Below are 15,281 nucleotides of genomic sequence, written 5' to 3'. Positions count from 1 at the left end.
CCGTGAGTGCCGCCTGGGGTCCCGGAGGCGCGGGGTGTGCTGGGCATTGGAGACCCAGCTGCCTTGGGGTCCCCCCCCATCCACTGCCCTGCCCCCTCCAGGTGCCCTCCCCTGGCCACACTCTGCCCCTGCCAGCGGGACCCACCCAAGCGCACGCGGCCCCGGGGCTCTGGCGTGTGAACTGCTGGGAGGTCTGGCTGGGGGGCAGCGGGGGGCGGGTCATGTCCCAGGAGCTCCAGTTCAGCCCTTGGGGCCAGGAGATGCTGTTCCAGGAGGGGCAAGAGGAGCAGGGAGCCTCTCGCTGAAGCTCTGTGTTCCCCCTCCCGACATGCCAGCAGGTCCCCTTGGCAGGATGGCCTGGCGCCCGCTGCTGCTGCTGCCCTTGCTCTCGGTGGCGGGTAAGGATTTCACTCCCTGGCTGGCGGGAGGGGGGCACGGCACACATGGGGGGCGAGGACGGAGTGGGGTGGGGTAGGGGGCTGTGATCCCCCTGGGGCTGGGCACTGAGGGTCAGGTTCCCCAGGGCAGGTGCCTACCCCTGTGGCAGGCAACCTAGGAGACCTGGAGCAGCTGCCAGCACTGGGAACTGAGTGCTCTGCTCTGGGCAGGGGGCCAAGCAGTAACCCCCAAGGACCGCCCAGCGGCCTGGGGAGCAGCTCAGAGCCAGCTGCTCAGGGAGAGCCATGGCAGGGGCTGGGCTGGCACCCCCGGGCGGGCAGTACCCTGGAAGCAGGGCAAGGGGAGCTCTGAACAGCTCAACGCAGGGGTTAACGCAGGGCCAACGTCTCCCTTGCAGTCTCAGGGAACACGGCCCCGAGGTTCAACATGAGCATCGTCTCTGTGCCCGAGGACCTGCCCGTGGGTGAGTGCGGTGCGGAGGCGGGAGGGCCAGGCCGGGGTGGTGCAAAGAACCAGTCACAGGGTTCGGGCCAGACAGCACCACTGATGCCCACGCTGAGCTCCTGACAGCCCCACCCGCTTCCTGTACGGCGCCCAGTCTCCGGCTTGGCCCCCGGTGGGCTGTCAGGAGATGGAGAACCCACCCCCGCCCGGGGGGTGAATCACCCGCACTGGGGACAGCTGCCTTATGTCTCATTGGAACAAGTCAGGGGTCCTAGTGCTACCCCCCAGTTTGGAACAGCCTCTGGAGGACCCCTGCAGTGGGCCAGACCCCCGAGGGGGCTCAGGCTTCCTCCAGGGTGGGCCCCGCGGCCTCACCGCCTCCTCGGACTCCACCGCCTCCTCTGGGCTCCAGCCCCCGGCTCCCCCCGGGAGCTCTGCCCAGCGAGTCCAGCTGAGCCAGACGCCGCCGGGAGAGACGTGTCCCCTCCGCGGGGGCAATGCCCCTCGCCCAGCGTTTGCAGCGACACTCACCCAGCGCTGGGGTTGGGCAGGCAGCGGGCACAGCACAGGGAGTCCTTAGGGGAGCCCAGAGACTTGGCGACTGGGTTTGCCATTGTCTTCTTGGATGCTCCATTGATATGGGGTTGGCCTTTTCAATGCCCCACCCTGGCTCAGACAGCAGGTGACATGCCCACCTATGTCTCTTAGCCTCCCTGAGAACAAACTGTCCTCCTTCCCCCCCCACCCCGCCCGTAGCCATGCACAATATATGGGAAACTGAGGCACACACAGGATTCATAAAACATGACAGAAAATTCCCACTTCATCTGGCTTCAGCTTCCCGCCGCTGGATCTTGCACAGCCTTTCTCTGCTCGATCCAAGAGCCCTTTAGGCCCCGGGATTTTCTCCCTGGGAAGGGCCTTACGGCCTGCACTGATCTCTCCATCTCCACTTGGATGAGCTGCCCAGGCTGTGACGAGCTTCTGGTCAGAGCTGGGGCTGCAGCAGCTGGCCCTCGGAGGCGCCGGCCCTGCCCCAGCCAAGACGTCTCCCCCTCCCCCCCACAGGAGCCAGTGCCTTCCGGCTGACGGCTGTGGACGCCGATGGCGACCAGTTACACTATGGCATGAGCGGGCAGGACGCTTTCTATTTCAAGGTCAACAGCACGACGGGCGAGGTGCTGCTGGTGGCCTCTCTGGACCGTGAGGTGAGGGGGGAGCCGGGGCTGCTGGGCACGGAGACAATAGAGACCAGAGCCAGGGCAGCAGGTGATCGTCGCAGCCACTCTGCCCTTGTGCAGCCCAGATGGCACCAGGCCTGCTCCCTGAAGCCCCTCTCCCAAGCAGGGCCAGGCAGCAGCCGTAGGACTCCCATCCCCGTGGGGCCTGGCGCTCTTGGATCCCATGGGGGAGAGGGCGTCCTTGGCAGGTCCTTGGCAGCAGCACCAGGAGCCTCCCTGGGGAAGGGCAGCTCCCTGGTGGAGCTCCAGGCCACTCCCCAGCCTCTGCCCTCTGAGCGGGGTGCTGGAGGGAGCCCCAGAGCAGCTCCCCTGGGGAGCACTGGGACGGGGGGCAGGGCCTGGCAGGGGCTGGGGAGCTGATTCTGCAGCCCCTCCACAGCAACGGGAGCAGACGAGAAAGGAGTCCCAGGCTGGGGTAGCTGGGGGCTGTAGGTCGGGAGTGAGGGGCACTGCTGTTTCCCCCATGTTTGCAGGGAGGGGATCTCTGGGGAGCGCAGCTCACTTTGGTCCCAATGAGTTGCCCTGGGAGGCGTTGAAGTGAAATATGGGGCAAGTCAATGGGAACGGGGAAGGGGGGCTGGGGGGGGGGCTGGGCATCCCTTGAGCAAAGCACCCCCCCTTTATGTTTCCTTACAGGAGAAAGCCAAACTCAGCGTCATTATCACAGTGACAGACCAGATCAACACCGAGGTGAGGGAGCGGGCAGGGGGCTGGCAGGGGCCGTGCCTGGGGGGACTGGGGCAGGGCGGGGTGCTGGCAGGGGCCAGGCCTGGGGGGGACTGGGGCACGGTGGGGGGCTGGCAGTGGGGCAGGGCAGGAGGCTGGCAGGGGCCAGGCCTGGGGGGGGATTGGGGCAGGGCTGGGGGCTGGCAGTGGGGCAGGGCGGGGGGCTGGCAGGGGCTGTGCCTGGGGGGGACTGGGGCAGAGCGGGGGGCTGGCAGTGGGGCAGGGCAGGGGGCTGGCAGGGGCCGTGCCTGGGGGGACTGGGGCAGGGCAGGGGGCTGGCAGGGGCTGTGCCTGGGGGGACTGGGGCAGGGCAGGGGGCTGGCAGTGGGGCAGGGCGGGGGGCTGGCAGGGGCCAGGCCTGGGGCAGGGCGGGGGGCTGGCAGTGGGGCAGGGCAGGGGGCTGGCAGGGGCCGTGCCTGGGGGCAGTGGGGCAGCAGGTATGCGGCTGGGCCCGTGGGGTGTGGGCAGGTTATGCACCCATGGGCGGGTGCGTTGTGTTGGCAGCTCTTTGGGGACGGACGTGGCAGCAGCTGGTCTGGACGGGTCTCGTCCAGCCCTGGCATAAGCCAGTGGTTCCTGGTGGCATCTGCGGGGGCTGGTTGGACCCGCGCTGTGCCTGGAGCCTGAGACACTGCGTCCCCAGCGTGCCTGGAGCAGCGCCCGTCGCGGCTGGGCCGGGGCCCCCAGCCCCTGGCCCTGAGCAGGCACCTCTGCTCCTGCAGGTCTCCGGGAAGCTGGCCATCATTGTGGAGGACCGGAACGACAACCCCCCCATCTTCCAGAACCAGCCCTACATCACCGACCTCTCAGAGGTACCGAGCCCAGCCAGGCCTTCCCTGACCCTCGCTGCAACCCCGCAGGCTCCCCACGCGGCCCGGCTCTGCTCCCCCGCCGGCCAGGCAACCTCCCGTGGGGCAGCGCGGCAGAGCCTGTGTCACGGAGTCCCTGGGCGATGCTCTGGAACTGCTCCCCATGAAGCCAGTCAGGACTCTGGGGCAGTCGCCTTTCTGTGAGCAGCCTGTCTTCAGGACACACAGCTCACACAGCTTCCACCTTCCTGGGCCTGACCTCGGAGCATTCAGCATCCTCTGCCCCTCCGTGCGCTTCCCCCAGCCAGTCCGCTCAGGCGGGGCTCCTGAGGAAGCCAGAGGGTCCGGCACCCCAACTTTGCAGTCAGACGGGACTCTCAGCCAGCCAGTAAAACAGAAGGTTTGTTAGACGACAGGAACATGGTCTAAAACAGAGCTTGCAGGTGCAGAGAACGGGACCCCTCAGCTGGGTCCATTTTGGGGCCAGTGAGCCAGACAACCCCGTCTGCCCTTCACTCCATGTCCCAGCCAGCCCCAAAACTGAAACTCCCTCCAGCCCCTCCTCCTCTGGGCTTTGTCCCTTTCCCAGGCCAGGAGGTCACCTGATTCCTTTGTTCTCCAACCCTTCAGCTTTCACCTTGCAGGGGGGGAAGGGCCCAGGCCATCAGTTGCCAGGAAACAGGGTGTCGGCCATTCTCTGTGTCCAGACCCCTGCACACACCTGCCCTCTAGGGCTGTGCAATGATCATACACCCTTACCCCACCCCCTAGATACTTAAGAACTGCATAGGGGAAACTGAGGCACCCCCACAATATTCAGAGGAAACATTAAGAACAGGCCCACTTCGTCACATCTCTCCCCCCTTCGAGATCGAACTGAGCGGGGTCACTTTACCCGGTGACCTGGGGAAGTTCGAAGCCACCAATGTTCCCATGGATGCCCCAGCATCTCTCCCATTCCTTGGTAGGAGTTACACCAGGTCCTTCCAGTTTCACGCCCTCCCTTAGGTCGGGGGTGGTCGATAGCACTAGCAGGCTGCATGTGGGAAGGTTTCTGCAGCCCATGCCCTTTGGCCACCCCAAAACCCCAGGGGGTCAAACTGGGATTGGGTTTTCTCCAAGAGCTCCAGTCTGGAGGGCTGCAATTCGGGCTCTCTTGGTTAAGGGCCCCCATCTTGACCTGGGCCACATACTGTTCACTTACAGAACTAGCATGGAGACATCCCTTTCTCCACAACCTTGGCTCCCCAACAAGCTGGCCAAACACAGCCACTTGGTTATAGGACGGTATACCTTTCTTAACAGCTTTCACTCCATCTGAGACCTTCTCAAAGCTATCCACACTGGATCTTTCAACAGGAAAGTCAGTGGATCCATTCACAACAGAACATTTCTGGCTGTTAGGAACTGAAACTTTCTTGATTAAATCACTTTCACACCCTTCAGTTGCAGTAAACTGCTTGCAAAGACTCCATGAGGATTCCTTTCCCAAGGGCTTTTCTATGCAACAGTTCACCCCTCCAGAAATTCTGCTCTTACCCTCTTTACCTAGGGCTTGCTCTAGGGGAACACTTTCCTGAGCAACAACAGACTCTTTCTGGGTCTCCCTTACATCCAGAATCACCTCTGGCCCATCAGGCGGATTCCTACACAATCCCCTTTCAGGCAAACTTACAGACTTCCTAGATAAAAGGTTAGAAGCATTCTCCTTCCCTTTGCCACACACAAGTTCAGGAATCTTTTCCTTCTTGCTACAGGTTTCCACACCCTCAGTAGGTAACACAATCACACACCTTCATGCTCTCCTTGTGCCCTGGCTAGGATCTCACCCTGATTAGACAGAGTTGCTCCACCCTTTCCAACAACACACTAGCAACAGGCAAAATACAAGCACCAGAATTGTCTGGTCTCGGGATTTTACATAGACCCTAACTGGATGCGACCTAGTTACAGGGCCATTCTCCCGAGCAGACAGAAACTTAGGACCCTTCCCTTCCTGGGCTTTAGCTGAGTCCAGAACCAGCTCTGAGACAACTGCAGGACCCTCAACCATCACAGGCTGAAAGGCCCCTTCTGTCTGCTCCACAGACCAAGAAGAGCCGGACACACTTTCTCCTTTACCAGACACACAGGTTGGGATCTCATTCCTTTGTCCCAGCACACAAGGCTGGTCACAGACAACTGCTTGGAGACCAGGGTAGCTCCCTCCATAGGCAAGTCAATACCCCTGACAGACAGAGACCCATTTCCTTCACTGTCCCAATTCTCCACCCAGCTAACAGGTAAGGTCCCGGGACTCTCATCTTCCACTCCCCTCGCCTTTGCACCCTGCTGACTGGACACAGCCATCAGATCACAAGGCTGCCTAGGCTCATCCAAACTTTCCTTACCAAGCACCTTGCCACTCCCCACAGATCCCTGCCCTGCCTGTGTCTCCCCCACTCAGCTGGGGTCTCAGCTCAGCACTGCCCTTGCTGTCCCAGTGGGGGCAGGCCACTGCTTTCCTCAATGCATCAGAGCCAGCGAGAGTCCCCACTCTTGTGTGCAAGGGGGCAGGGAGCATCTCTCTGTCCCACCCAGCCCCAGGGGTCTGGTTACAGGCAGGCAGGTAGCCTGAGCCTAACGGCTCCTCCCTGCTGCCAGCCAGGTCATCTGCATTTTCACTGACCATTTCCCTCTCCGCCGATTGGTTCCCTGGATTCAAATTCAAGCCCTTGGCAGTTACAGGAACAGGGCCTGGATCCTGTCCCAAAGAGACACAGTCACCCCACAACAGGGTCTCGCAGCTGGTGTCCTGGGGCACCCCAACGACCAGCCAGCCCCACTCCTCCTGGGTCTGCACAGGGATCTGGGCCATAGGGAAGGCGAGGGGCTTCGTCCCTGGGACCCTCACCCAGCTCACAGCGCCCCTCAGCATCTGAGGCTGCACCACCCAGGGTCTGACACCAGTTCTCTCTGTCCCAGGATCTCGCCACCCCAGGAATGTCTCCCCATTGACCATCACCTTCCGCTCCCACTGGGGGTCCGAGGGGCCTGGCCCCAGGCAACTCCACACAGACATATAGGTTGGGGTCAGGAGTGGGAGCCTGTCCACCTCCCCACCCATCTGGCTGATGGAGTCTGTGGCCTTGGGACCCAGCAAGGGAGCTAGACACCGGGGCTTTTCCGCAGGGTCCCCTTGGTTCAAATCGCCAGCCTGCTCAAAGGCAGTGAGGTGGGCATCCACCCCGCCCCCCTTAACTAGGGGCAGCAATTTACTCTCGAGGTTCCCTGCGGAACTGGCCCCCCGGGGTCTATCCCCACTCACCCCGGGGAGGTCCCCTAGGCCTCTCCGCTCCCCCACTGCCAGTTCATGCTGCTGCTGCTTCTGCAGCTCTTTCTCGGGCTCTCGCTGTCTCTCACAGTCCTCTTGCTCTCTCGGACTCAGCTCCAATCCCGTCCGTCTCGATCCCCCGATGGGGAACCCGATCGTGAAGACCCCCGTCTGGTCGGGGACAGGAGTCTTGGCGATGCCTGGCTCCCACTCCAGCTGCTCCCAGATCCTGCTATAGCCCCATTTGGGGTCAGGAATCTGTTCCTTAGAGCGGTCATCCTCCTCCAGCTGCACGATTAACTGTGCTTTGGTGAACTTTCCAACGCTCAACCCTCTCTTTCTGCACAGGGTTACAATGTCCTTCTTAAGGAGACGGGGACAGGCCGTCACTCCGCTCTTCCCAAGTTGTTGTGGACTCAGAGGCCCGTGTGTTCTCAGCTCCCCACGGTTTCCAGGGAGAACCCTAGTGTGCCAGCCCTTCTCGAGGTCACCACCTCTTTGCCAGGGTCGAGCTGCAGACTCCTCCGCCCCTTGGACTGCTTGCTGCAATCCCCAGGGGAACCCTGTTACTGCAAAAGTCCTTCTCTCTCCCCGCGCCAAGCTGCAGGCTCCTCCGCCCCTGAGACTGCTCACTGCAGTCCCCAGGGGGACCCCATTACTGCACAGTCCTTCTCGCTGGTCACACACTCCCAGGGGTTAACCGCCCCCCGAAACCGCTCCTCTCTGAGCCTTCAGCAGGCCTGGTCCTCGGCGATCCCCCTTCGTGTTACTGCTCCCCAGTCACTTACTGCAGGAAGCGCCATCCACGGGGTGCAGTACATCCCACCGCTGCCACCAGTTGTCACGGAGTCCCTGGGCGATGCTCTGGAACTGCTCCCCATGAAGCCAGTCAGGACTCTGGGGCAGTCGCCTTTCTGTGAGCAGCCTGTCTTCAGGACACACAGCTCACACAGCTTCCACCTTCCTGGGCCTGACCTCGGAGCATTCAGCATCCTCTGCCCCTCCGTGCGCTTCCCCCAGCCAGTCCGCTCAGGCGGGGCTCCTGAGGAAGCCAGAGGGTCCGGCACCCCAACTTTGCAGTCAGACGGGACTCTCAGCCAGCCAGTAAAACAGAAGGTTTGTTAGACGACAGGAACATGGTCTAAAACAGAGCTTGCAGGTGCAGAGAACGGGACCCCTCAGCTGGGTCCATTTTGGGGCCAGTGAGCCAGACAACCACGTCTGCCCTTCACTCCATGTCCCAGCCAGCCCCAAAACTGAAACTCCCTCCAGCCCCTCCTCCTCTGGGCTTTGTCCCTTTCCCAGGCCAGGAGGTCACCTGATTCCTTTGTTCTCCAACCCTTCAGCTTTCACCTTGCAGGGGGGGAAGGGCCCAGGCCATCAGTTGCCAGGAAACAGGGTGTCGGCCATTCTCTGTGTCCAGACCCCTGCACACACCTGCCCTCTAGGGCTGTGCAATGATCATACACCCTTACCCCACCCCCTAGATACTTAAGAACTGCATAGGGGAAACTGAGGCACCCCCACAATATTCAGAGGAAACATTAAGAACAGGCCCACTTCGTCACATCCTGGCCCTGCTTTTCCTCAGCCACCCGGCCTCCCATGGGACGGAGCCGCGGCTCTCGGAGCCAGCCCCCGCCCTGAGGAGCCGGCCCCCGCCCCGAGGAGCCTGCCCCCGCCCTGAGAAGCTGCTCCCACCAGGATCCAGCCCCCCCAGGGAGCAGGCCCCACCAGGGAGCCAGCGACTGCCCCAAAGAGCCAGCACACCTGGCATTGGCTGCCCCATGCCGGCCAGAACAGGATGGGCAGCCGCTCTCCTCTGCAGGGCGCTGGGCGGGTGCCAGCAGGCAGCCTGGCATGGCGTCTGGCATGGCGATGGAGCAGTGAATGCTAGGAGGGACCTGCGGGCTCGCTGGGCTGGCGACCTCGGGGCGAAGTGAGGGCAGTGGGGCCCTCGGTGCGTTGGCGTCAGGCCAGACGCCTTGGCTGCTCTGGGGCTGCCCCGGGGCCGGCAGGGCTGCCAGCGTGCTCCGAATGGGGGGCTCCTGAGCCAGGCTGGGGGGGCTGTCACTGTCCCGCCTCCCCAGGTCAGGCACAGTGGGGAAACGCCAGGGCTGCGGTACGCAGGGCGATGGGTCCCCAGTGTCTCGGGTTCCCCCAGACCTGCCAGCTCCGGGCACCGCACCCTGATCCCCTGGGTGGTGCATCCGGCTCCAGAGCTGCTGCTGCGAGCGACCCAGCTCTGTCCGCTGGGAGTGCCCAGGGCTGGGCGCCAACTTCCTGGCTGCCAGGCGCTGCCCCAGACCTACAGGCCCCTCCCGGGCCAGTCCCACCCATGTCCTGTGTTTCAGACCTGGCCGATAGGCAGCTCCATCTACAGAGTGCTGGCCACGGATGCCGACTCGGGCAACGCCGGCAGGGTGCGGTATGAGATCGTGTCGGTGAGTGCTGGGGCGGGGAGCCGGCTTTGCGGGGCCCAGGGCGGGTGGGCTGGTTTTGCGGCCGGGGACCCCTGCGGCTGGTGGCTGATAACAGCCTGCTGCAGGCTGGGGGCGGGGGGGGTGCCCAAGGCTCCTCAGCCCGGCGCTGGGCCCCGGGCCCCAGCTGAGCCGCACGCCGGGGAGCCAGCAGCCTGGGGAGGGCTGGCCTCAGGAGCTGCATGGGGGGCCCACTGCGAGCCCCCCACGCCCGAGGAGAGGGCAATGGTGGCACTTGAGTGGGGCGAGAGGGGGCAGGGACAGGACCCTGCTTGTGGCTGCCCAGCGTGGGGTGGGTCTCAGAGAGGGACAAGGGTCTGGCCCGAGGCCTCTCCCCAGGGAGACGCTGCCAGCAGATGTGACAGGCAGCTCTCGCCACCTGCCCCGTCCTCGGGCAGCAGCGGGGCCTGGCACCCCCCAGGGCGGATGTCTGCCCCAGTCCGCCAGCCCCCAGGCCAGGTCCAGGCTGCTCTGGCAACCCACACCAGGGAGACTCGCCAGCCGGGCACTGCCAACTCCGCCGGCAGCCGCTAGAGAGCAGCATCGACCCGTGCTGGCCTCCACCACGCTTGGGGGCAGCTGGTGCAAAAGAGCAGGTGGCCTGTGGGGCCCGAGAGGTGGGGCATGTGTGGAGGGCAGGGGGTGGGGGCAGCAGCCTGCGGTGGAGACGCGGAGGCGTGAAGGGGGTTCTGGGAAATGTGCTGCAGCAGCGCTGGGGCAGGGGCTGGGGGCCTACGGCTGGAAGGGGTGTGGGGGGCCTACGGCTGGAGGGGTGTGGGGGGCCTACGGCTGGAGGGGCTGGCGGGGGCTGTGGCTGGAGGGGCTGGCGGGGGCTATGGCTGGAGGGGGGTGTGGGGGGCCTACGGCTGGAGGGGGTGAGGGGGGTTATGGCTGGAAGGGCTGGCGGGGGCTATGGCTGGAGGGGGTGTGGGGGGCCTACGGCTGGAGGGGGTGTGGGGGGCCTACGGCTGGAGGGGGTGCGGGGGTTATGGCTGGAAGGGCTGGAGGGGGCTAAGGCAGGAGGGGGTGCGGGGGGTTGGGGCTGGAGGGGGCTGTGGCTGGAGGGGGTGCGGGGGTTATGGCTGGAGGGGGTGCTGGGGGGCCTATGGCTGGAGGGGCTGGCGGGGGCTGTGGCTGGAGGGGCTGGCGGGGGCTATGGCTGGAGGGGGTGTGGGGGGCCTACGGCTGGAGGGGGTGAGGGGGGTTATGGCTGGAAGGGCTGGCGGGGGCTATGGCTGGAGGGGGTGTGGGGGGCCTACGGCTGGAGGGGGTGAGGGGGGTTATGGCTGGAGGGGCTGGCGGGGGCTGTGGCTGGAGGGGGTGCGGGGGTTATGGCTGGAGGGGGTGCTGGGGGGCCTATGGCTGGAGGGGCTGGCGGGGGCTGTGGCTGGAGGGGCTGGCGGGGGCTGTGGCTGGAGGGGGGTGTGGGGGGCCTACGGCTGGAGGGGGTGAGGGGCAGGACTCCCACTGAGGAGGTGTCCAGCGCCCTGGAAAGCCCAGGAGTGTGGGGAACACGTGGGTTAGCTCTGCCCCAGCCCCACCTTGGCCGGGGGCAGGCAGCTGGCACTCACTGCCTGGCAGAGGCTGTTGGCAGAGCTTGGGGGGCAGCCCGGGAGCTGCTGGGAACAGCACGGGGTGCAGGGGGCTCCGGCTGGCTGCTCCCTGGTGGCCGCGGCAGGGCGTGGGCTCTCTGTGGATAGGGAGCGACTCCCCTCCTTTCGAGGGTCCCCCATCTCTGTCCTCCCTCAGCGAGTCCCACGGCGCTCTGCACGGGGGGGGGTTAAAATGCAGCCCCTGGCGCAGTGTCGTCCCAGGCTCACGCACGGCCACTCTCCTGCTCCCCCTCCCCCAGGTGACCCCCGACGACGCCAAGAATCACCAGCTGTTCTACGTCCTGCAGAACGGGACCGTGGTGCTGAACGGCTCCCTCAGCTACAACAACCAGAGCACCTACTACCAGCTCCGCATCCACGCCACGGTGGGCCAGCCCGGGGGCAGGGGGGCGCTGGGATCTCACAGGGTCTCTGCTGCCCAGGACGGCGGGGCAGCCGTGGGGGGCTGGAGGGAATGGGGGGGCGCAGGGTGGCAGGGGACATGGGGGGCTGGAGGGAATAGGAGTGGGGCACAGGGTGGCAGGGGGCATGGCGGGGCTGGAGGGAATAGGAGTGGGGCACAGGGTGGCAGGGGGCATGGCGGGGCTGGAGGGAATAGGGCTGGGTGGCAGGGGGCACCGGGGGGCTGTGGGCGCTGGGATCTCACAGGGTCTCTGCTGCCCAGGACGGCGGGGCCAGCCGTGGGGGGGCTGGAGGGAATGGGGGTTGCAGGGTGGCAGGGGGCATGGGGGGGCTGGAGGGAATAGGGGGGGCGCAGGGTGGCAGTGGGCCCAGGGGGGCTGGAGGGAATAGGGGGTGGTACAGGGTGGCTAGAGGGAATGGGGGTTGCAGGGTGGCAGGGGACATGGGGGGGCTGGAGGGAATAGGGGGGGCGCAGGGTGGCAGGGGGCATGGCGGGGCTGGAGGGAATAGGGGTGGGGCACAGGGTGGCAGTGGGCCCAGGGGGGCTGGAGGGAATAGGGGGTGGTACAGGGTGGCTGGAGGGAATGGGGGGGCACAGGGTGGCAGGGGGCATGGCGGGGCTGGAGGGAATAGGACTGGGGCGCAGAGTGGCAGGGGGCACCGGGGGGCTGTGGGCGCTGGGATCTCACAGGGTCTCTACTCCCCAGGACGGCGTGGGCTGCGTGGAGAACTGCACCTATCTGAGCTCTGTCGCCTACCTGTCTGTGAACGTGGTGGACGAGCCGGACCTGGCCCCGCAGTTCCTGAACGAGCCCTACGTGGGGTCGGTGCCCGAGAACTGCCCCCTGGTAAGGGGCGACTGCCGCCTGCTCCGCCCCAAGGCCCTCCCCCCCCAGCCAGAGCCTGGGTGCTCCTGACATCACCGCGTGTTACCACGGAGCACAGTGAGGTCAGGGGGTCCCCCGGCTGACACCCAGAGCCCCCCGTGGGGCTGCCCTTGATTGGCAGGTGTCAGCGATGCTTGTCTGCCCTAGGCAGACGGGGCCCATGGAGACTACAGCCCCCATCATGCCTTGGGCCCGAGCACGCTGTGGGGAGCAGGGGGTGTCTGCCATGGGCAGCGAGGCGGGGCAGGGGCCTGGGGTCTCACGCTGGCCCCCCTTGGGGGGGTCCTGTGCTGAGCAGGGACACCCTGAAACCCCCATTCGATGCCCTGGGGCGCAGGGAGGGAGAGGCTGAGACCCGCTCCCCGGTACGATCCAGCCCTGCGCTCCGTGCCAGGAACCTGCCCCGCCGAGCACAGCCCTGGCTGTGGGGAGTGGGTGAGCTGGGCAGAGGAGGATGGTGGTAGCAAAGCCGGCATGGGGTGCTGCAGCGGGCCCCGCCCTCACCAGGCTCCTCGTTCCAGGGGACCCCGGTGCTGACTGTGTCCGCCATCGACAGAGACAAGGGTGTGAACTACGCCCTCAACTACAGCCTCCTAAGTGAGTGATGCTGAGGGGCAGGGAGTGGGGCAGGCCAGGGCCATGTGGGGCTCCATTCAGCTCCCTCCCCGGGGTGCTCATGCCAACACGTGTGGGAATTTGGGGTGCATGGGGAGAGTTGGAGCACTGGGGCAGTCACCCCACGAGGCTGAGTTTGAGGGGGCAGGTTGGGGGGGCTGGGGCAGTCACCCGAGGGGCTGAGGTGAGAGGCAGGTTGGGGGGCTGGGGCAGTGTCCCGGAGTCCCCGGGCGATGCTCTGGAACTGCTCCTCACGAAGCCAGGCAGGACTCTGGGGAAGTCTCCTCTCGGGGGCAGCCTGTCTGCAGGACACACAGCTCCCCCGGCTTCCACCTTCCTGGGTCTGACCTCGGAGCCTTCAGCCTCCTCTGCCCCTCCGTGCGCTTCCCACAGCGAGTCTGCCCAGGCGGGGTCCTGGGGGGGGCAGAGGGTCCTGCCCCCCAACTCCGCAGTCAGACGTGACTCTCAGCCAGCCAGTAAAACAGAAGGTTTATTAGCCGACAGGAACATGGTCTAAAACAGAGCTTGTAGGTGCAGAGAACAGGACCCCTCAGCCGGGTCCATTTTGGGGGGCAGGGAGCCAGACAACCCCGTCTGCCCTTCACTCCTCGTCCCCAGCCAGCCCCAAACTGAAACTCCCTCCAGCCCCCCCTCCTCTGGGCTTTGTCCCTTTCCCGGGCCAGGAGGTCACCGGATTCCTTTGTTCTCCAACCCTTTAGCTCTCACCTTGCAGGGGGGAAGGGCCCAGGCCACCAGTGGCCAGGAAACAGGGTGTCGGCCATTCTCTGTGTCCAGACCCCTGCCCACACCTGCCCTCTAGGGCTCTGCAGTGATCATACACCCTTACCCCACCCCCTAGATACTTACGAACTGCCTAGGGGAAACTGAGGCACCCCCCACACTATTCAGAGGAAACATTAAGAACAGTCCCACTTTGTCACACCCCAAGAGGCTGAGTTTGCGGGGGCACGTTGTGGGGGCTAGGGCAGTCACCCAAGGAGCTGAGGTGGGGGGCAGGTTGGGGAGCTGGGGAAGTCACTCTGAGGGGCTGAGTTTGGGGGGCAGGTTGGGGGGTTGGGGCAGTCACGCCAAGAGGCTGAGTTTGGGGGGGCAGGTTGGGGGGGCTGAGACATTCACCTGAGGGGCTGAGGTGGGGGGCAGGTTGGGGGGCTGGGGCAGTCACCCGAGGGGCTGAGGTGGGGGGCAGGTTGGGGGGCTGGGGGAGTCACTCCGAGGGGCTGAGTTTGGGGTGAGGGCAGGATGGCCGTTGGGGCATGAGCTGGGGCCCAGCCCTGTGCAGCAGCAAAGGGCCCCGTCCCCTCTCCATGCCAGGGGCTGGGTGGCTCCGGAGCGGTGGGAGAGCTGCCATGCCGGGGCACTGGGGAGCTCAGGGCGCCGTTCGCCTGGGGGCCTAGTTCGGCTGCACTCACAGGAATCACGGACCCAAGGGTGCACAATCAGGCCAACCTACCTGTTTCCTGGGCTGGTGCGAGGGGAGGCCCTGGCGGGAGAGGTGGGGGATTTGGAGGCCCAGCGAACCCGCCCTGCGGCGTCTCCTGCCCCCGGGGCTGGGCCTGGCTTCCCGCTCCGGGTGTCGCGCCCTGGCACACGGGGTAACGGCATCCCGCTCTCCGTCACGGCAGGGGCAGCTCAGCCAAACCCCAGCGGCACTGGGACCCACGCGCCAGGTCACAGCTGCGGGAGCGGGGAGCCGAGGCGGGGCTCAAACCGGGCTGGGATCAGGGCTACGGGGCTGGGGCGGCGGGTGCTGAGGCCCCCACGGACTCAGTGGGGCGCCATCCCCCGGGGGAAGGTCCCTGAGTGCTGGGGCCGTGTCTCGCAAGGGGCGCTGGCCAGGGCCCCATGCCGGCGCCCGCTGGCTCTTCCCCATTCCCCGCCCTCAGCCCTCCTCTGCCCTCGTCCTCAGATGCCAGCGTGCCGTTTGCCATCCACCTCGCCCTGGGCACCATCACGGTGCGCAGCGCCCTGGACCGAGAGCGGCTGCCCAGCGAGGAGATGCTCCTGGAGGTGCTGGTGAGTAGCAGGCAGCTGTGAGAGCCCTGCCCCCCCCCGCCCCATCCCCTCCCCCTCTCCCCGGTCCCCCCCCCCCCCCGCCCCATCCCCTCCCCCTCTCCCCCCCCCCCGCTCCTCTCCTCGGTACCCCTGCCTGACCCGTCCCCTCCCGCTTCCCCTGGTGCCCCTGGCCTCCCATCTGACCCATTCCCCTCCGGTACCCCTGGCCCCCGGCCTGACCCGTCCCCCCCGGTGCCCTTGGCCCCCCACCTGACCCATCTCGGCCGGTGCCCCGGCCCCCACCTGACGCATCCGATCCTCCCTTCCCCTGACCCCTCA

At 65.8% G+C, this 15,281-nt stretch overlaps 1 protein-coding gene across 5 annotated transcripts in view; it reads left to right on the top strand.

The window, feature by feature from the left end:
• CDHR2 (cadherin related family member 2) overlaps positions 1-15,281 on the top strand; it is a 76,872-nt gene that overhangs the window by 35,356 nt on the left and 26,235 nt on the right. For 3 of the 5 annotated variants that reach the window (XM_078853964.1, XM_078853966.1, XM_078853962.1), the window contains 10 exons: positions 336-398; positions 797-862; positions 1,912-2,051; positions 2,721-2,774; positions 3,533-3,622; positions 9,287-9,376; positions 11,265-11,390; positions 12,135-12,275; positions 12,836-12,911; positions 14,857-14,963. In XM_078853964.1, the coding sequence (XP_078710090.1) occupies positions 353-398; positions 797-862; positions 1,912-2,051; positions 2,721-2,774; positions 3,533-3,622; positions 9,287-9,376; positions 11,265-11,390; positions 12,135-12,275; positions 12,836-12,911; positions 14,857-14,963 (936 nt within the window). In that variant the 5' untranslated portion in view covers positions 336-352. The remainder of the gene's footprint in view (positions 1-335; positions 399-796; positions 863-1,911; positions 2,052-2,720; positions 2,775-3,532; positions 3,623-9,286; positions 9,377-11,264; positions 11,391-12,134; positions 12,276-12,835; positions 12,912-14,856; positions 14,964-15,281) is intronic. The other 2 variants (XM_078853965.1, XM_078853963.1) reach the window with 1 other exon arrangement.

This window comes from Lepidochelys kempii, chromosome 8 (genome assembly GCF_965140285.1).
Source record: "Lepidochelys kempii isolate rLepKem1 chromosome 8, rLepKem1.hap1, whole genome shotgun sequence".
In the NCBI taxonomy this organism is placed as follows: domain Eukaryota; kingdom Metazoa; phylum Chordata; order Testudines; family Cheloniidae; genus Lepidochelys; species Lepidochelys kempii.
Note: the sequence above shows the minus strand (reverse complement) of the source record. Positions and strands in the feature narration are given on the sequence as shown.